Source organism: Sus scrofa, chromosome 14 (genome assembly GCF_000003025.6).
Source record: "Sus scrofa isolate TJ Tabasco breed Duroc chromosome 14, Sscrofa11.1, whole genome shotgun sequence".
NCBI lineage: Eukaryota > Metazoa > Chordata > Mammalia > Artiodactyla > Suidae > Sus > Sus scrofa.
Window position 1 is genome coordinate 130,656,955 of NC_010456.5, and position 20,805 is coordinate 130,677,759.

General features: G+C 44.6%; 1 protein-coding gene across 1 annotated transcript in view; it reads left to right on the plus strand.

Annotated features, from left to right (window-relative positions):
- WDR11 (WD repeat domain 11) overlaps positions 1-17,582 on the plus strand; it is a 55,613-nt gene extending 38,031 nt beyond the window's left edge. The window contains 13 exon segments of the mRNA XM_001924356.6: positions 4,176-4,282; positions 4,975-5,089; positions 5,762-5,933; positions 8,223-8,331; positions 9,477-9,539; positions 10,657-10,722; positions 11,459-11,636; positions 12,264-12,359; positions 12,927-13,092; positions 13,599-13,696; positions 14,543-14,688; positions 15,384-15,463; positions 16,662-17,582. Of these exon segments, the coding sequence (XP_001924391.2) occupies positions 4,176-4,282; positions 4,975-5,089; positions 5,762-5,933; positions 8,223-8,331; positions 9,477-9,539; positions 10,657-10,722; positions 11,459-11,636; positions 12,264-12,359; positions 12,927-13,092; positions 13,599-13,696; positions 14,543-14,688; positions 15,384-15,463; positions 16,662-16,819 (1,554 nt within the window). The 3' untranslated portion in view covers positions 16,820-17,582.

A 20,805-nucleotide genomic window follows, 5' to 3' on the forward strand; every position in this document is an offset into this window, starting at 1 on the left:
AAAGGTGTTACTAATATTTACTAACGTATATACCCTCCCATGGCCTTGTGGAGTTCTCTAACGAAGGTTTTTTGTATTTAATAATTTATGTCAGCGTTTATCTCACAGGTTGTTTTAAGGAAAATGTTTTTTTAATTAATACTACTATAACCCTTAGTGTAGGCTGGAGATGTTCTCTATGTATGTTCTAAATATATGTATGTAAAGTGCCATCTAAAAATGGAATGTTCCCGTCGTGGCTCAGTGGTTAACGAATCCGACTAGGAACCATGAGGTTGCGGGTTTGGTCCCTGGCCTTGCTTAGTGGGTTAAGGATCCGGCGTTGCCATGGCTCTGGTGTAGGCTGGCAGCTCTGATTGGACCCCTAGCCTGGGAACCTCCACGTGCTGTGGGAACGGCCCTGAAAAGACAAAAATAAATAAATAAATAAAAGTAAAAAATATAAAAATGGAATGTTTTGGTTAGATCCAACCCCTGTATTTTGCAGGTGGCTCCGAGTCTTGAGAGGGGGCAGTGAGGATGTTGGTGGGGGCGGGAGGCCCCACCTCCCAGATGGCTCACTCACACGGCTGTTGCCAGCAAACCCTGGCTGTTGTGAGAGGCCTCGCTTCTTCCTCAGTGCACTTCTCCGCAGGGTTTTGTGAGTGTCCTCAGATGGGGCAGCTCGCTTCCTCCAGAGCTCCGGGAAGTGATCTAAGAGCACAAAGAAAGCCCAGTGGAAGTCACATTTCCACAGTGTGCTCTTGGTTCCCTGGCCAGCCCTGTTCTCTGGGGGAGGTGACTACCCCGAGGCTTTGATACCAAAGGCAAATACCAAATCGGGGGCCTTGTAGGGGCGAGATACCACATCTATCCCTTATTCACAACTTTAGAAGAATCGTAGGCACCCAGACAACGTTCATTACTAAAAAGAGAAACTAACATGGGAAAGTTCTCGTCAAATTGTAATTTCATTTTTACTGTTATGTAGAGTAAGTCATATCTGAAACTTAGTAGTGTCTGGTTTTTTTTTTGTTTGTTTGTTTTTTGTCTTTTTTTTTCCTAGGGCCACACCCTCAGCATATGGAGGTTCCCAGGCTAGGGGTCCATTTGGAGCTGTAGCCGCCAGCCTGCGCCACAGCCACAGCAATGCCAGATCCGAGATGTGTCTGTGACCTACACCACAGCTCACGGCAACGCCGGATCTTTAACCCACTGAGCAAGGCCAGAGATTGAACCCACATCCTCATGGGTCCTAGTTAGGTTCTTTACTGCTGAGCCACTATGGGAACTGTAAGTAGTGTCTATTTTGAACTCTAATATTTTTTACTAGTTTAAAAGGTTGAAAACAACGCAAATGTGGAAGATGGATATTTGGTAGTTACATAGAAAAAGTAACCTAACTTTAAGTATGTTAAAGAGTGTGGACATAAGAATCGCAGGGTAGTGAGCTGTCCTTTGGAAAACCAGTTTGCTCGCTTAGTCATATTCAGAGCGCCTTCCTTAGACCTCAGAGGAGGTCCCATCTGAATCCCCCGGTGCCACTTGCAAACAGCTCAGTGTATGTTTCGGATCATGTCACATTTGAGATTAGAGTGAAAAAACCATGAATAATTTTTGAGGTTCTCTTTCTCCCCACCCTAAAAACAGTTGAAAACTTTTGAACAGACACATGACTTTTCCTTTTTGTAAGTGCTTCTTTTAGTATGATAATTGGGCCACTCAGCTTTAAGATTTTCTACCTCTTTCTGTAGAGAGGTGAAGTCAAGATGTTAGCAAGTCTCTGTTCTGCCTGCCAGATCCTTTGCTCCACAGCTAGAAGCAGCTTCCTTAGGGGTGACCAGCCTAGTAAGGAGAGAGCCTCCATTGAAGTTAGTTCATCTTTAGAGCAGATTGTTTTTAGGGAAAGAGAAGTTAGCATCTACTGTATGATACATGAGAAATTGGTTTGGGTTCACTATTTTAATTATCAGTAATCAAAATACTTCTGAGTGACTAATATGTAGAATTTAGACAGAGGCTTTGTTTATTTTATCCTTCTCCCAAATGTGAAGCATTAACATTTGTTTTCAGTTGAAATGTTCCCTCTGAGTTTTGGCCCCAGAATTGTAGAGTGCACAAAAATAATAAAAAGAAAAACACTTGATATGTTTTAAATTATGTTCTCATAGAGCGTGTATAGTGGGCTGACTGCCTTTATTCAGAAAATTGGAACCGTCGGCAAGAATGATGAGCTCTGCTTTGTTGCCAGCCTTCCTTCTGATCTTTTGAATATCATGTTTTACATGAGGGCAACATATCAATGTCAACTAATAATACTCCGCTGAGTTTTAAATCTTACATTGGTTCTCTTGGGATTATTGGGAGGCACAAAGGGAGTTTGTGCCACATCCTCTGAAAGCACGTAGCTCTCTCCATATGGCTTATATCCCATCAACAAACTCTTAGGTGGAAAAGTCTGGATTGTTTAGTTGTATGATGTGTTATTACGTTACTTGGAAGCTGGTAACACTAATTTATGGGCTAATTTAAATTTTAATATTCTAATTTTGGGAAGTTAGAAAGATTATAGAATGTAAACAGACTTTTCAAGACTGAAAAAGTAAATTTAAAGGAAAATTCTTAAACATTCTGTTAATATGGTCAGGAGAATAGGAATAAGATTGTGGAGTGTTGCTTTATACTATACAGAATTCTATGAACATAGCTTTCTAAGCTTTTTTTACTAATTGAAGTCATTAAAATACTTTTTTTTTTTTCTTTTAGTCTCTTGTCCTTTTAGGGCCGCACCAGTGGCATATGGAGGATCCCAGGCTAGGGGTCTAATCGGAGCTGTTGCTACCAGCCTATGCCAGAGCCACAGCAATGCCAGATCTGAGCCATGTCTGCGACCTACACCACAGCTCATGGCAACGCTGGATCGTGAACCCACTGAGTGAGGCCAGGGATCGAACCCACAACCTAGTCGGGATTCATTTCCTCTGTGCCACAACGGAAACTCCCAAAATACTCATTTTTAATCCAGTTTTTGATTTTGTTTCTTGACTGCCAGTAGGATTTATGCAGCATTTAGTGTGTGTGCAAGTATGTTAATAGCCAGTTTGGCAAGCCCCTGGCACTTTCTTACCTCTTAGTGTCAATACCATGAGAACTAAACTTGAACTTTCAAATTGTTCTGTAAATGAAGAAACAAGATTTTTTTTTAAGTAGAGAATAAGCTGAAAAGTAATTGAACAATATTATTTAATAGCTAACACGTATTGACTGTTTACAGTGTGGCAGGTGTGTCTTAAAGCCTTTTCCTGTAGAAACGTACTAACACTAATAGGAACTCCTCAAGTTTTATGAGCTTACCCTACTTTATTGATGATAAATCCTAGACACAGACCAAGTAAACATGCCCCAAATCTATAGCAAATTAAATGATAAAGCTCAGAGTCAAGCCCAGTCATGTGACCCAGAGCCCAGGCTCCTAAGCTGTCTGTCACACCATCTCTGTGCATGTGTTAGATCTGCAAGCTCCTTTTTTCCCACTTTGATTTATTACAGTAGTGTTTCATTCTTATATTTGTTTCCTGTGTGACTTCTCTGCAGAGGCTTCTGTGAATGCAAATTTTGCAGATGCCTTCAATATACAGTATCTCTTCATCTTCGTTATTCTAGAAGGTATCAGTGAAGCTATGAATCCCCCCTTTTTTAATTGAAGTATAGTTGATGTGCAATATCATGTTAGTTTCAGGTATACTACGTTGTGATAGATCCTCTTTTTCAATAGGAAAGTTGCTGAACAATTAGTTATGAAACAGCTTTGAGTTTCTCCCAGAATAGACTTATTTATCCTTTTGCAGTGAGGAATAACTTAGAGACAAGCGCTCTTTTCAAAGAATGTCCTTTCCTACTCTTTCAATTTTCTTTTCTCTAAAGTAGTTCTTCTTATCAAACATTGCTTCTCTGTAAATCTGGTTCAGATAGCAATATCTATCAATTGAAATCTTCTACTTTTTCTTGTTGAGATCAAAATAACAGATAGCTTTTTTAGTGTCTGAACTGTTAGTGTTTGATGGTGTTCATACTGAAGCAAAACCGATTTATAATTTTTATTAAAATATCTTATTTCATCACAGTTATTAAATAAAAATATTTCTGTTATGACCGCTTATAGGTGGTGAAATTGATGCTTTGTTGCTGTTTTCTAGGGAAGTATGGGTAGTATTACCTGCATCGCTTGGAAAGGTGATACTTTAGTTCTTGGAGATATGGACGGAAATTTAAATTTTTGGGATTTGAAAGGCAGAGTATCCAGGTATGAGTCAAGAATGCAGTCGTGTTATTTGTTTTAAAAAACAAAAACAAAAACCTTTCGATGTGATTCCATTGGAGACTTATGACTTCTTAATAAGTGGAGTCACTAAATACAGTCATGTGTGTCTTGGACTGTTGGATTTCCTGTCACTGAACTGGGGAGGAAGGGCCTTGAGCCAAACTTTGGGTCATTCATAGAAGACCTTCACCCGCAGGTGGCCCATGCAGAAGTGCTGGGACATTATTCCAGCTGTTGTTAAAGAGTAGACCTTTTCTGTCATATGTGGCCCTTGTCCCAGGAAGTAGCGTGATTGTCCCATCATGTCACTAGACCTCATCAAAAACAGGAATAGAGGAGTTCGCGCTGCGGCTCAGCAGAAATGAATCTGACTAGCATCCATGAGGACACAGGTTCGATCCCTGGCCTCACTCAGTGGGTTGAGGATCCAGCGTTGCCATAAACTTGGTATAGGTTCACAAACACGGTTCAGATCTGGCATTGCTGTGGCTGTGGCGTAGGCTGGCAGCTATAGCTCCAATTCAACCCCTAGCCTGGGAACCTCCATATGCCAAGGGTGCAGCCCTAAAAAAAACAAAACAAAAAAATGTAGAAATAGAGACATTGGGCATATTTCTCAGTGACGAAATACTGCTCTGCTTCATACTGGTATTTTTGTTTCTGTTTGTCCTCAGAGGAATACCTACACACCGAAGTTGGGTGAGGAAGATTCGTTTTGCCCCTGGTAAAGGAAACCAAAAATTAATAGCAATGTACAATGATGGAGCTGAAGTGTGGGATACTAAAGAGGTAGGCCCAGCCCCACGTGGGGAGTGCACTGCATGTGAAGCGGCGGGTCACAGGAACCGTGTGTTTTTTCCTTCCTTCTGATTGAGAAATGACAACTGTATAATGGATTTGTCAAGCTTCCTCCTCTTTTTTTTTTTTTCCTTTTTTCTTTTTTCTTTTTTTTTTTCTTTTTTGCTGCACCTGTAGTTTGTGCAAATTCCTGGCCAGGGATTGAATCCGTGCCACAGCAGCAACCCAAGCTGCTGTCGTGACTATGCTGGATCCTTAACCCACTGAGCCACAAGAGAACTCCTTGTTGAGCTTCTTAAAACAGTCTTCTTCCTTTAGAATTTTTCTTTTACGGTATTTCTGCTCTCAAGGTGACCGCTCAACAAATTTTTAATGTTATCACTATCTTTGGGACCTTTAAAATGCAGTCTACCTGTGGAAGCTAGATTGGCAAAGACTGTTCAGTTTTAAATGTGAGCCAGCTAGCCTGGGAACTTCCATATGCCTTAGTGTGTCCCTAAGACACACTAAAAAGGCCAAAAATAAATAAGATAAAATAAAATAAAATATAAAAAACATGATCTGGGCTTGGCCACAGCCACTGTCTTCCATTGGCTGTTTAATCTGGAGTGATAATCATCTTCCTTTTCTTTATGAAACTGACAGTCACATTCACTCTTGCAGGTTCAGATGGTGAGCAGTTTAAGAAGTGGAAGAAATGTCACCTTTCGGATATTGGACGTGGACTGGTGCACGTCAGACAAAGTGATCCTGGCCTCAGATGATGGGTGTATCAGAGTCCTGGAGATGTCCATGAAATCCACGTGTTTTAGAATGGATGAACAGGAGTTAACCGGTATGGAGTTCCAGGGAGGAGCTGCTTCTCTTTCCTTTCAGTCTTGCTGTCTGGGAATCTGAGTTGAAGAAAATGTATTAACTTAAAGCCTCAGTGTTTTTACTGCTGAGCTGCTGGACTCTTTGTAACTGCAGACGGCAGTCGTTCCCAGCTCTGCTTTACTGAGTGCTCCTTCCTTGACCTTCTTGAAAGCTTTGTCAGAGATCACTGTTGACGTTTATAAAAATGTCTTCTTCGGACATTTTTAGGAGAACTCAGCAGAGAACATGAACCTGGTGATAAAGTGCTACTGGCTTTTTAACAGTGAGCCTTCTGTCTTTCACAACCATATATATCCTAGAGAAGTCATTTGGAAAGTGTTCTGAGAATGATGCATTTTGATGCCTATCTTGTGACTTGTTAAAGGGCCAGTCAAAACAAAATTAGATGATTGTGTTACCTTACCCTTTTTTGTATGGTTGTTTTGAGAATTTTTTTTACCAGAATGAAAAACATTTTAGTAAAAATAACTCCCATGTGACTTTAACAAAAGAATGAGAAGATTGTGAATGAACCCACCAATCTATTTGAAAATCAGTTTTTGTCTGATGAAATGGCAGTGTTCATCCTGGGAAAATACTTTCAGACAGAGAAAGATATTCTGATCTAAGTGGAGCAAAGCAGGGTCCTTCCTGCCTTGGGTTCTCCGGGCCCACCTTTGTGTACACTCTAAGTGGTCTGATCTGTAAAAACCACGCAGAAGAGACTCGTTTAGTCATTTATTGAGTTTCATCATAGACAGTGTCCACTCTGGGAATTGTCTGTACCTTGGTAAAGTCAGTCTTTGGTGCATTCAGAAACAGTAACGTTTTGAAAACCTGCTTCTTCCTGTTGCGAGGCACTAGCAGTTGTTGCAAATGTTGCTTGGGCTACCTTTAACTTGTGTTGGGGTGCTTCTGTTTTTGTCACTGCCACTGTATTTGGGAACCACAGTTTCTTACTCTGTAACTGTGACTGCTGACTGGCGAGACGGAAATAAGAGCCCTGCATTCCCACATCTGCCCTGGAGACACCTCCTCCCAGGGAAGGACAAGCGTAAATTTTCATTGTAAACCTAAAGTCACTGAGGAACTTGGGGGATGGTTTTTCTTTTAATTTAGGTAAGAAGGAGTGTGCAAATATAATGTAAATGTTTGAGAAGCTTTTCTCTGACCTTTAATTTAAAATCTGAGTCTAAAAATCTCCAAAGCCAAGGTAGCATGTTTTTAAATTAAACTGACTGCAAAATTAGAGCCCATTGTTAACCCGCTTTTAATACCGTGCTTGAACATCTAACCTGCAGCCAGACTTTAGATTACAGTTTCCTTTTAAAGTTTTCCTAATATTGAAAACAAAGAAAAAAAAATCATTCCTATCCAGTCTCTAGTGGCACCATCTCAGCCAGAAGAGAAGATTTTTAAATAGTAGTGGGGAGAGGTCAATAAAATTGTGCATATATTCCACAAATTGAACTTTACACTGAGAACAGCACTAAAAACTGGTGATAGTGTAAATATGGGGTTAGGAAAAAGATGTGTGTGTGTTTGCTGTCAGATATGTGTTGATTCGATCTTGGAAAACTATGGTATGTTTCTTTTCTGAGGCATTAGAAATATATTTTGGATTTGCTGATGTGGGATAAAAATAAAATTATTTTAGGCCCTATGCATTGATACAATACTTAATATATTTTCTTCAGTTTTCCTTGGTGACAAGTAGAGAAAATCATGATGTATTGATTCGATCTGTCCATTTTCCTAGAATAGTTCGGTCTTCTTTCTCTCCTCCTCCCTTAGGTACATTTGTGTGACAGTGCCCCCCCCCCGGCCCCCGCTGTGAAGGGGCAGGTTAGACGAATGTAGAAAACTAGAATCTGTTTTTACGTTAGAGAACTCTTATTTCCTGCTGCCTTATTATCGGGGGCATACAATAGGATAAAACAATCTTAACATTCTTTTTAGCAGCTTATCTACAAGGAATCCAGGAGCATGAGGCTCGTTTAGTAACGTTTCCTATGATGCTGTGTCCATGCCCTTTGAATACTATCAACGTGTCCTCAGAGACTCTTCAGTCTCCCTTCCTCCCCAGCTCTTAGCCCGCGTATCTCAAGTAGCGCTCACAGCGAATAGACTTTCGGTTGCCACCAGATTCACACATTGTTCTCTGCTGACTTCTCTGTAAACTATCTACAGCTGAAGCTTCATAGTAGTAAAAAATTGTAATTATTAAAAGCAAAAAAAAAACACCAAAAACCCTCTGCTTTTTGTCCAGAGCCTGTGTGGTGCCCTTATCTCCTCGTTCCAAGGGCCTCCCTCGCCTTAAAAGCCTTCTTGTTACATCAGCCCTGGAACGGACGATATTCTTTGGACGTTTCTCACATGTAAGTTTTTTGTATTTTTGTCTTCCTTTCTTTTTTTTTTTTTTTTGGTCTTTTTGCTGTTTCTTGGGCAGCTCCTGTGGCATATGGAGATTCCCAGGCCAGGAGTCTAATCGGAGCTGTAGCCACTAGCCTACGCCAGAGCCACAGCAACCTGGGATCCGAGCCACGTCTGCGACCTGCACCACGGCTCACGGCAACGCACTGAGCAAGGGCAGGGATCGAACCCGAAACCTCATGGTTCCTAGTCGGATTCGTTAACCACTACACCACGACGGGAACTCCTTGTCTTCCTTTCTTAACGGATTTAAGATGGTAGGACACTCATGAAAACCTGCAGTGGCCTGTACTCCAGGCTTAAGGACTCTGGCAGATGTGGCTCTTGTTTCCACGCCTCCAGACTGGGACTTGGGGGAAGTGTGGGTCTGCGGGCAGCTGTGAGGACACAGGCTGCTCTCAGGGCTGTGCAGTCGTCTTAACAGTCCGAACATGGGGCATAATGAGTGTGAAGAGGGCCACATGAGGCCAGGAGGAATTTGGGGACAAGATCACATCTTCTTAAAAGCAGCAGGAAGGGGCCTACTTCAAAGGTATTTTATGTTTTATAGCCTGTCTCATTGCAAAAATACCTCCAGAGAATATTAGTGGTTATTCGTTAAACTATCGCAAGTGTTACAGGACTTTTGCCATGTGGAATGCACAGATAGGCGTGGATTAGGGGAACTTAAAAAATAATAATGGGCGGAGGTGGTTTGTTCTCCAAGAAGTTTCTCCTGGAGAAATGAATGTTCATTTTGCAGAACAGAGCAAGCAAATTCCTGTAGTCGTTGCTAAGTTCCTTAATAACATGAATCTAAACCTGATAGTTTTTAGGGTTTCACTGATAAATCTTGGGGTTTCTTGAAAGCCAGAGACCTTCTGTGCTCCTTTCTTATTTTTTTCTAAATAAGATAAAGGCAGATATTAGAGAGGATGGGTAGGTTCCTGAGTAGACTGTTGATATTTTGGTCGACAACTAGGTTTTTAACCTGGACTAAAGAAGTTTTTTGTTTGTTTGTTTTAAATTAATTCACCTTTTTTCCGGTGAGGAAATAAATGCTTTTAAATGAAGAGAAAATGAACTCATTTCAAATCTTTTCTTGGTACAGTGATTATCCAGAAAATGAAGAAATAAAGAATCTCCTTCAAGAGCAGTTGAACTCACTGTCTAAGTAAGCACTCAATTTACATTTTATTAGAAGATAAGACTATGAAAAGGAAAAGTGTAATGATTTAGGCTTTTTAAAATTGAAAAAAAAGCTTTGCTTTAGAAAATATGAGTGGCCCACGGGGAGATGATTCTATTCACAGAGGTTTGTTTCCCTTTAGAATCTCTGTCTTGTAGAAGTATTGGACTGCTCTGGTCTCGTGCCAGGGCCGGAGTGGAAGCTGCGGGGTGAGCGTCCTTGTAGCTCAGCCCGGCTCCACCGCAGCCCCTGCGAAGCCTCGTGGTAGAGGATGGACACAGGGCTTTCCTCTCCTCCAGCGAGCTCTCCGTGTCAGGTGCTGTGTGTGCACAATTCTGGCTAAGAAATTAATAGGCTCCCTGGAGCCAAGAGCCTTTAAAAATACGTCCTGGGAATAATATTGGCAAGGAAGTAGAAAACGATGGGTCCACAAGGAGTTCTTGGCAAAGCAAACATATTTTTTCAATTGAGAATGTTTCACGTATATTTTAATATTTAATAAGTTAACAATAATGGAATATTTCATTGATGTCAAAATTAAAATAATATTTTGTTTTCTCTATTTCAAAGATAACATTTATGTTTAAATGGAAAAGAATAGATTTAAAGACTGATCTCCCCTTCTTCCTGATTTATCAATATATTTGGCTATGTTGGAAATAATCAATTTATAAAAACACTAGTCCTTCTTCCTTAAGTATTTCATTTTCTGAATATTTTCAAAAATAAATTCTGAATGCCTCTTCTCTGCAGTATAAACTATTCCTGATTATTAGCAAAATCATTTTATCAACAACAACATTCTTGTTACTATGGTTAGGCAACTGTTTATATTTTTCAAAACGTGAGTTGAGTTACTTCAAGAAGGTAAATCAGAATTACAGCCTTAAGCTGTGGTGGGTAATGGGTACTGCTCCAAGCCTTGATACACTCCAAGCCCTATCAACTTTTGCAGTTTCAGGGTCATGGCAAAGTGACTTATTTTCTAAGTTCTGAACATACCCTTTGATTAGAAGTTTCCATTTTAAGAGTATATTGATTTATCTCCTTTATGCTGGATTCAAAATTTTTGTCTTGCCTTTGTCTGGGTTCCTGTCTGCAGTGACATCAAGAAACTCTTGCTCGATCCAGAATTCACTCTCTTGCAGAGATGCCTGCTTGTCTCAAGGTAAGACTGATTGAAGTGTTCTGAGTAAAAGACCGGCAATTTCAGGTTCACTCATTTCTCTTACTGAGGGTTGTTAGTTAAGACCAAACTCTTTTAAATCTTAGAAAATATATCAGTTCATCCTTTATATTTGGCTCACAATTAATTTTGAAAGCATTACTACCCAGAGGGGAAATGCATTTCAGACATGAGATCTAGGCCTTCTCTGTTGCACAGACTCCCTCCTGCAGACAGACAGCTTTTTAAAACATCACCTACCAAGGGCATGTCCTTAAATTACAAATAAGTTATATTTAGAAATAATAACCTACTCATTCTTCCTGTACAGGAGAATCGTCCCTTGTTTTTAAAAACAAAACAAAATGACGGTTCCCTCCACTCCCCAGAGAGTAAACAGCCTGTTATTTCCACACCTTCTCTAGTCAGTTAAACCAGAGGCGCTTCTTCCTTAACTAGTCCTGAGTGAAAGGAATGCTAGTGGCAAACCAGGTAAACAGTGGCCCAGCTTCAGAACCATGGTGTTGCTCTCGGCACAGAACAGAGGGAGGTTTGGCTCCGAAGGGGCCCCGTGGCGTCTGAGACCCAGTAACAGGGCTGGAGGCCTTGCTGCCTCCCCCGCTCCCCGGCCTCCACGTGGTCCTTCAGGCCACAGCACTGGGCTCCCAGCCCGCAGGCCCCCACGCGGGCCCCGCTCTGCTGTGTGCGCTCAGTGGAAGCTCGGTTTCACCCTCGCCAGGCTGTACGGGGACGAATCGGAGCTGCACTTCTGGACGGTCGCCGCCCACTACCTGCACAGCTTGTCCCAGGAGAGGGCAGCGAGCACGACGGCGGCGAGAGCACCCGCCCCGCGGGACAGAGTGAACAACCCGCTCGATATATGTTATGACATCCTCTGTGAAAACGCCTATTTTCAGGTACTCTCTTCATATATTAAAACCGTTAAAGCTCTGTCTTTGCACGTATCTTAAACCTGGGGAGCTTCTGAAGTAAAGGCCCCGTAATAGAAATGAGTCCCTTGGCACAGTCACATAAAAAAGGCCTGACTCAGGACTTGAAAAGCTCATAAATGCTTACTGGGCTTTTTAATAGACACTAAAATTTTATTATTAACAGTCTTTTAATTTTTGTTGGTCTTAACATTGTTTAACTTGGTTCATTTTACTTTTCCCAGTTTATTAATTTTCTGCACCTAACAAGTACTTCATCTACTTGGCTTGAATTTGCTGTTCTGTGTATATAAAGTTAGCTTCGTAATTGTTTAACCTCCACGAGAGGACAAAATTACACACAGCGACTTTCCTCCCAGCTCGACTGAAGTGCCAGATTCTGTAAGCAGGCACACTTGCACACAGATGATATATTTCAACATTTTTTCTTCCCAGATTCTTATTAAATTGTTGAATTTCTGTGAAGTTGATGATCTGATAACTCAGAAGTCAGAGTAATGTTTTGACTTTTAAGTAAAATTTAAATAATGCAAAAGCCTTAAAATCCAGGCTCAATTTTCTCTCTCTCTCTCTTTTTTTTCTTTCCTACTCTAGAAATTTCAGCTGGAAAGGGTTAACCTCCAGGAAGTGAAACGGTCAACTTATGATCATACGAGAAAATGTACAGACCAGCTACTTCTCTTGGGTCAAGTACGTCAGTTTTTATAACTTTTTTTTGTCTCAGAGAGTTGCCAGTTTTTATAACTTTTTTTGTCTCAGAGAGTTGCCAGTTGATTAGTATTTTACAGCATCGCTTGTAGCTCTCTCTCTCTCTCTCACACTCACACACACACACACACAGACATACACATACATTTCTAGCATTTCCCTGAAAGTGTGAGTGTAAATTTATGCTTTCTTTCAAAATACGCCTAACAAACGTTCTGAGAAGCAAAATTACATGGTTAACCAGCTTGTAATTTTGGCTTCCATAATGTCACATGAGGCCTCACTTGTTTTGTTTTTATGTCTCTGAATTGACTGGTGCAAAGCTTCAGTAAGCACCTGCCTAAACCAGACTGTGGTTTTACATTTGTCCTGAAGAAGCAGTGCTGTACTTTTTGTTCAGCTTGTGTGTATATAAACAGTGTTCGTGAGCAATTTTTGAAAATGAAAGTCTTCTTTAAGCTAAAACTTCCGTGTTCCTGATTATGAATTTTAAAAAGTTATGGTAGAGGACCGTAGTCGCATAGTCAGAAGAACTGTTTCTCTCATTAGACAGACAGAGCTGTGCAGCTGCTACTGGAAACAAGTGCCGAGAACCAGCATTATTATTGTGACTCACTGAAAGCCTGTTTGGTCACAACGGTCACCTCGTCAGGCCCCTCGCAGAGCACCATTAAGCTGGTGGCAACTAATATGATCGCCAATGGGAAGCTGGCAGGTAAGACGGCCTTCATGGATGTGTTTGTCACTGTTCTGGAAAATCGGATCCCTTCCTAGGAAGGAATCTGCTTGTAAGGAATGTTTCTTTTATGTAAATACAGCTGGAGAGAAATAGAAGGGTTACTGCTAGCAGTTTATAAGACGACCATGTATATTCAGTCGTCTAAACCAGAGCATGTTTGAAGTGTAGAAGGAGCACTGTCAATAGTTGCCAAGACTGGAGGCGTAAATGGGACAAACCTGGGCACCTTAAGTCATGAAAACCGGTGCGTGAGGGGGGTGTTTCTGGTGTATTTTCTGGACTGTATTTGTGCTCCCAGCCCCGGTTGCTTGAGTGGTAACACTCAAACTTTGTTTTAATATTTTATTTTAAAATACACGTCAGTCATGTCTCCAGCAGGTATAAAATGTGCAGGATCAAGTCAGATGGTGACTTTACTCTTCAGTGACTCGTGAGAGGGACAGCTGCAGTGTCACTGGCAGGGCCGCTGTTTTGTCTTCCAGAGGGCGTCCAGCTGCTATGCCTCATCGACAAAGCTGCGGATGCCTGCCGCTACCTGCAGACCTACGGCGAGTGGAACCGGGCAGCCTGGCTTGCAAAAGTAGGTCATCCTCGTAGTGCCTTGAACACTTGGGATAGAAAGTTCAGGCTTGAATTTTTTTTTTTTTTTTTTTTAACTTTTTAGGCATACGGTAGTTCCCAGGCCATGGGTCGAAGCAGACGCCACAGCCACGGCAGTGCAGGATCCAAGCCTTGTCTGTGACCTACATACAGCATAGCTCACGGCAACACTGGATCCTTAACCCACTGAGCGAGGCCAGGGATCGAACCCAGATCCTCATGGATACTAGTGGGTTCTTAACCTGCTGAGCCACAATGGGAATTGAAGTCTTGAACTTTTGACTCACTCATGATTTGGAAGCTTTTTTTGGCTGCAAAACTGCTTTGCAAATGTTTTCTTTCTTTCCTTTTTTTTCTTTCTTGTTTTCCTTTTTTGGTTGTGCCTGTGGCTTGTGGAAATTGCCAGGATCAAACCCATGCCACAGCAGTGATGATGCCAAATTCTTAACTGCTAGGCCACCAGGGATCTCTTGCAAGTATCTTCTTACAACTTTCATGCTCTTTTTCTTTGAGTATAAATTACATTTTTTTTCTTATTGCAAAATGGAACTTGCACTGGTAGCAATTAAGTGAAAGCAGCTGCCTTGTCTCCCTGCTTGGGAGTGAGCCTGGAGGACAGCCCAGAGGTGGTGCCAGGCCCGTTGGTCCCGAAGCAGAGGCTCTTCACCACTTCTGGCCACAGGGAGGCAGCAGCATCAGGGTGGTGCCTCATAACGCAGAGCCTAGCCTTTGTTTCGTAGGAAAAGATCCCATTTCGATTGACTTCTCATTTTCCTTATATACATGGCGAGGGTGTCTTTGTTTTTAACTTGGGCCTCTTTCTCAGGTTCGTTTAAATTCTGAAGAGTGCGCCGATGTTTTGAAGCGGTGGGTTGACCACCTTTGCTCTCCCCAAGTGAACCAAAAGTCGAAGGCCCTGCTGGTCCTCCTCTCCCTGGGCTGCTTTTCCAGCGTGGCTGAGACGCTTCACAGGTACGTGCGGTGTCCACGGCCGGTCAGGCTCACCCGTGATCAGTCATCTCATGCTGTCTTGGGGTCTGCCAGGTGGATGTCTGGAGTGAAAAGAAAATCATACATTTTAGGTTAAAAAAAAAAAAGAACCTAAAGGGGATGAAACAGTCTATGTTTATTCTTTTTTTGGTCCAGGAACTGTGTTATTTTCCTACCAATACGCTAGTCAAACCTAACAGGTAACCTGTTTAAAAAGAACAGCAGCGAGGTCTTTAGAGACTTGGGGACACTTCCGCTTTGAGTAGAACAACTGAGGAGACGTCTAGAAAGCAGTAGGAAGGGTGACAGAAAGCGTGGCAGGTTGTCCCCTCTGTGATACCCATCACTTACGATAGGACATGTTATTTATTTGAAACTAGAGCAGTAGGTTGAGGCAAATATGGCCAGAGATTACGTGTTAACTCTGGACGGTAGGTACATGGAGCCTTGTCCTATCTCTGTAGGTTTCTGTGTATTTCAGCGATGTCACAATTTAAGTATATAGGGACATGAGAAGTCTGCCCTCCTTCCCTCTGAGCTGGATCTGAGAAAGGTGCTGGTGTGACACACAGGACGTGAGAACGCGTACAAGTCTTTGTGCAGAGATACACCCCGGGCTGGTTCTGCCCTCAGATGCTGTTCACAACGCCTGACCCGTGTTTTGTTCTGTTGAGCAGCATGAGGTACTTCGACAGAGCGGCCTTGTTTGTGGAAGCTTGTCTCAAGTACGGGGCGATTGAAGTCAGCCAGGACACTGATATCCTTTGCTGGGATGTACGTGCGGAGGGGGAAGCAGGTGCCACGAGCGGGTCTTAGAATGCCTCTCGGCTGCGCTACCTGGGGAGAAACCATTTTATATCGAGAAAGGTCCACATTCGGACTCCCCAAAGCCAGGGAAGAGGGAGAAACCAGAGGGAAAGAATCAGAAAGGTTGTTGCAGCACCGGCATCAGCTCTAAGATGGGTGGAGAGGTAGGAGGAGGAGCCCAGATTCTGTAATACCTGTTTGAACTCAAAGAAGAAGGTAGAGGAACTCGTCTGAGAAATACAGGAGGCTGCCGCTGGAATGAACACATACCAGGAAGGATCAGGAAGAAGGCCCTGCTGTTTTCCAGAGCCAGAGTCCAGCGGGGCCTAGTCATCGTTAAGGTCGAGTCAGTCCCAAGTCCGCTGCTACTGCCCCTCAGAGAGACGCGTGGTGCAGACAGGTGCCTGGTCCTCCTCTGACCGGCAGCGCTCCCTGTCTTCCACACGCCACTTGAGTCACATGTTTTTCTTTGAAAAGAGTGGGCCTGAGAGTCCAGCTCCCAGGTCCCTGTGTTTGCAGAGGCTGTGTTCTCACTGCACTTTTTCTTGAATTGTTATCTTGGCCTCATTTCTACATGTCATGGGTTTGATTTCCTGTATATTTTTTTACGGAAAATTAAGTTGAATTCCATATCCTTATCTCGGCACGGGTGAGGCTGACACTAGGTCAGAGGAGACGTTTTGATGTCAGGACCGTGGAGCAGGGCTGTGCCCATCCCAGCACCCAGCTCTCTGGGGCTCTTGCCTTAGCACAGAGATTCTTCGTAAATAGCATCTCTCAGTCGAGCTGAGTCTGCCCCCACACTGCCAGGCTCTCAGACTTTCAGCTGGGCATGGGGCATGCACGTGAGTTTCCCTTCCGTCACCTTTCCGTCTCTGGTCCTTAGTCGCGCTTAGCCTTGGAGAAGCTGGGGCGATATGAGTTGGGTCTCGTAGCTGGGGAAGCCTTGGGCTCAGTTGGTGCAAGTGATCGAAGCATTGCACCCTTGCAGCCGGGAGTTGCCCTCCCCGGGACAGGACGAGGTGCGGGCTTCTCCCGTGCTGCCCTCCTGGGAGCCCTCAGCCCCTCCTGGGCATCCTTCTCTCCTGCCCATGAGAGCCTTGCGGAAGGAGCTCTCTTTGCCCTTGTTTTCCTTAACTGGGCTTCACAGAAACTCATCGCCGCTATATATGCAGATTATGCCCGAAGTTTGAAGAACCTCGGATTTAAACAGGGAGCCGTTCTTTTTGCTTCAAAAGCTGGAGCAGCTGGCAGAGATTTGCTGAACGAGCTGGAATCCCCCAAGCAAGAACTGACTGCACAGTGACAGGTTCTTGTGTGTAGGTGGCCGGGGTGTTGGTCTGGCTGTGGATGGTCGCAGCCCAGATGCACGAGGTTGCCGTCCCTCCGGGGGCCGTGTCACCACACGCGCTCGGCGGTATATGGACGTTTACACCGATGGAGCCAGTTCCGGGACCTGTATTTATCCGACAAAGATGGGGACACTTCAGGTTTTGTAAGTGTGTAACATTTTATACTTTTGGAGACAGAGCTTTAAGCGTCCCTGGAAATACTTTTAATTTTTTTAAATCTAAAATTCAAGCAACTGAATTGCTTTTCTCACCGAGTAGACTTAGATCCGTAGTCAGAGCAGTTTGTGAGGCCTGTTCTGGATTATGTGCCCCGCCCGTGCTTAGACAGCCACTCCATACACACCGAGAGAGAGAACCACGTGAGCAGAAGGGTGACTGACCGTGACCGTCCCTTGTTTTCTTACCTGGAAAACACAGCCGATGATTTCCTGAGTTAGGCAGTTGCTAAATTTTGTAATTTCAGGCTCATGGGCTCATAGAGAAACGTTAAGCTTTATACTTTGTCCCAGTGTGTGGGGTCTTGGATATTTTAGACTCTAACTCCTTCTATGGTGCATTACAGTAACCTCCTCTTGGAAGGCTCTGTGATTTAATTTTCTGTCCTTGTGTTCTTCCAGTGACCAAACTATATGAAATGTGACTCTTGTAAATTATTGCTGATAATTTAAATGTGTTTAACTTACAGAAATGATAAATAAAAAGGGAGTTAATCCCGGCCAGGCCTTCGTGTTCTCTGAGCTGCTGTGCACGAGGCTGTGTGCTATGCTGACGCCTCAGGAGCTGGTCCAGCCGTCCACCCTCCAACATCCAGGCCACTCTGCTGAATCCGGAGAAGCCGGGATGTGGGAACTCAGGGGTGCGGCACCGAGCACGACCAGACACCTGCAGCTGGGCTGCCTCTGGGTTCCTGGGTGGGCAGGCGCAGAAGAGCGGGGGGCGTGGCCTTCCTGTCTCTCTTCTGGACACCAGGGCGGTGTGTACCCTTGCAGCCCCCAGGAGGTATGGTTCTTAGGTAGAATCGTAGTCTCTGCCCTTAGACATCAGCCAGCCTGCCCCCTCGAACAGAAACCGAGGTCCATGGAGAGGGAGGGCCTGTCCCAGGAATGCTTGTTCCCAGGCCTGCTTTGCTAACTGTCCTAGAAGAAACCCTGGATCCATTCACTCACGGGTCCTGTAACTGGCTCCCCTTCCTGCCCTGTCTTCGCCCCGGCAGGTTCCATAGAATTTTTGGCCATGGGCGAACCCAGCTCTCTTTATAGTGTCAAGATAGATTTTATTAATTCAGCCATCAACTAGCTAAAGGAGAAAAGAATTCTGGCCTTAGTAAGCTGAGGGGAAAATGGAGAAATTCCAGCATCGGGCATTTTGAAAATTAAATGTGCTTTGGATTTGAGGCCAGCAAATAGGCAATAAGCCTCTGCCTGATCCCAGGGCTGGAGGAGAAGGCCAGGCACAGCCACGCTGAGCAGAGAGGGCCAAGAGCCTGGGATCTGTCGCAGACCAGCTGGTTAGGATGACAGCAAGGCTGTATCAAGACACAACTGAAAGTCCATTCCTCCCAGGGCCTGGACCTCCCTGCCCCGTGTCCTTGTTGTCTCAAAGCCAGAACGATGCTCCTCTCCCCTCGGGTGAGCACTCAAATTCAAGAGCAGACAAGGGTGAGTGACTGTCACAGGCCGTCTTTCTGGACCTCAGCTTGCCCTTTCACCTCAGATCTCTAAGCACGTTGTGTTATCAGTGTGTTAGCAAAGGAGGCAGCGGGAATTGGAAAAGAGAGTGACAGTGACTTCGGGGCAGCAGGCACCTCCTGCAGCAAGTCCCCAAGGGTGTGCTCACCTGGCTGGTGGCAGGGCTTGTGTGGGAACGAGGCCCTTCCTCTGCCGTTTCCTGTCGCTCCCTCTTCCCTTTTTCCTGTGCTGTTGCTAAGTGTTCTGCCAGGGGTGGCGTGTTGTCAGCCTGTCTGCACTCTTGCCATAGGTGTTTCCATCACTTTGAAGGTGGGCACAGGACGTCTTGTTCTTCTAAAACAGGCATCAGAGCATCATCAGGACAAGCTGCACGTCCCTCCCAGATGCACCTGATCAGAAATTCTCTACAGAACAGAATAGACCTCACCTTGATGTGAACACGGTTCCTCTCTCGGCTGTGTGTGGCCTGGAGGTTTCATCTTGCCTGAGGACAGTCGTAGGTTTCAGTGAGTCCTGATCATCCGTAGCATTTCATTCTCCTGAAATGAGTTCGTTACTGAACTGTTGTCAGGCACGAACACGAAATTGCCCTGCGAGAAAAGAATTCCACAAGGCAGAAATGACAGACAAGTGAGAATATTCTCCTAGCCATGGGGCCCTCTTTCTTGGGGATCCTGCATATAATTGATGTGATTGACCCAACATGTGAATGAAGGAAACCTTTCAATTACGAGGTAAAGCATTTTTGGAGTTCCTGCTGTGGCATAGCGGGTTAAGGATCTGTCATTGCTGCAGCTGTGGAGTAGGTCACAGCTGTGGCTCAGATCCATTCCTGGCCGGGGAACTTTCATGTGCTGCCAGTGCAGCCAAGAAAAATAAATAAAATAAAAAGACAACATTTTTTAATGGGGTCTATTTGGAAGGTAAGGGTGTTTTAAAAGTAAAGGAGCTGGCCTTAAGGAATGCACTTCTCCTGAGAACTGCTAGAATCTAGGTAGATAGATGGGCAGCCCCAAAGGGAGCCTAGAGAAGCGACTGTCCCACTGCCTTTCTTATCTGGAAAGACTCCTCCCCTGTATTTACTGCATCCACCACGCTGGACCCATGTGACTGGGAATTGCACTGAACAAGCCCTTGCTTGGTTTAAGTTGCTGATGTTTGCCAAGCACAGGCCAAGGGAAATAGATGGTGTCCCGTTAAGCAGCTGGAAAGCGGTCCTAGAGGTTACTATTCTAGAAAGACTCCGACAGAAGTCAGTGCAAGTGGTGTTAAGAATCCGATCCAAGGTCGTGCTCTTGGAAACGCTGTTGCTCATTGCAGGGGACCTGCGGGAGCCACGCTCTGGCTAACACAATAATAGTCAGCCGAGCCCTGGGTCTTGCTCTTTGCCTCTGCAAACCTGCTCGGCAATGGTTCTGAACACCAGTGCCCAAGGTGTGAGGCAAAGAGGAAAGTAGGCTCAGGACAGTGGACCCTGGGTCTCATTTGTAGAAGGGGGATGGTATTGGCCGCCTCCCAGAGTGGTTGAGAGAAGGATGACATGCGATGGCCCGTCAGGCTAGAGGATGCTGGGCAGTGAGCCTGCTGGTCTGGCAGACCCTGTGCTGGGACTCAGCCCCTTGCACCCGAGAGGAAGTTGAGGTCTGGAGGTGGAAAGCAGCCTTAGCCATCTCCCTGCTTCCTCTGTCAGCCCTGCTGTCTATTCACAAAGCAGCCAGAATGATGCTTTAGACACAAGAGTCTTGCCAAATGCAGTCCTGGCCACACCTCTCCAGTGGCTCCCACCACATGGAGTAAAAGCCAAAGGCCTTGCCAAGCCTGTCTAGAAGGCAAGCCCTGCATGATCCAGCCCTGCCCACCTAGTTCTGTCTATGTTGGACCTTGAATGTGCTAGTCCGTCCTGCCTCAGCACCTTTGCCCTGGCTGTGCCCCTTGCCAGGAGCTCTCTTCCCCTGCCATTCACATGGCTTGCTCTTCCCTGGCTAGACCTCTGCTCGGATGTCACCTCATGAGAAGGACCAGCCCTGATCCACTCCTACAAACAGGGTCCACGCCCCCTCTATTCCTGACCCTGCTTCATTTCTCTCTCGAACACCTGGCTTGCTCTCGCGATTGTAAGCTCCATGAGGGCAGGGTGTATGCTTTCCCGAGTCCTCAGAGCCCAGCAGAGGGCCTGGCATGTAGAAAGCCCTTGATAAATGAACGGAGGGTGAGGAGGTCCTGTTGTGATTCAGCAGGTTAAGAAGCCGGCT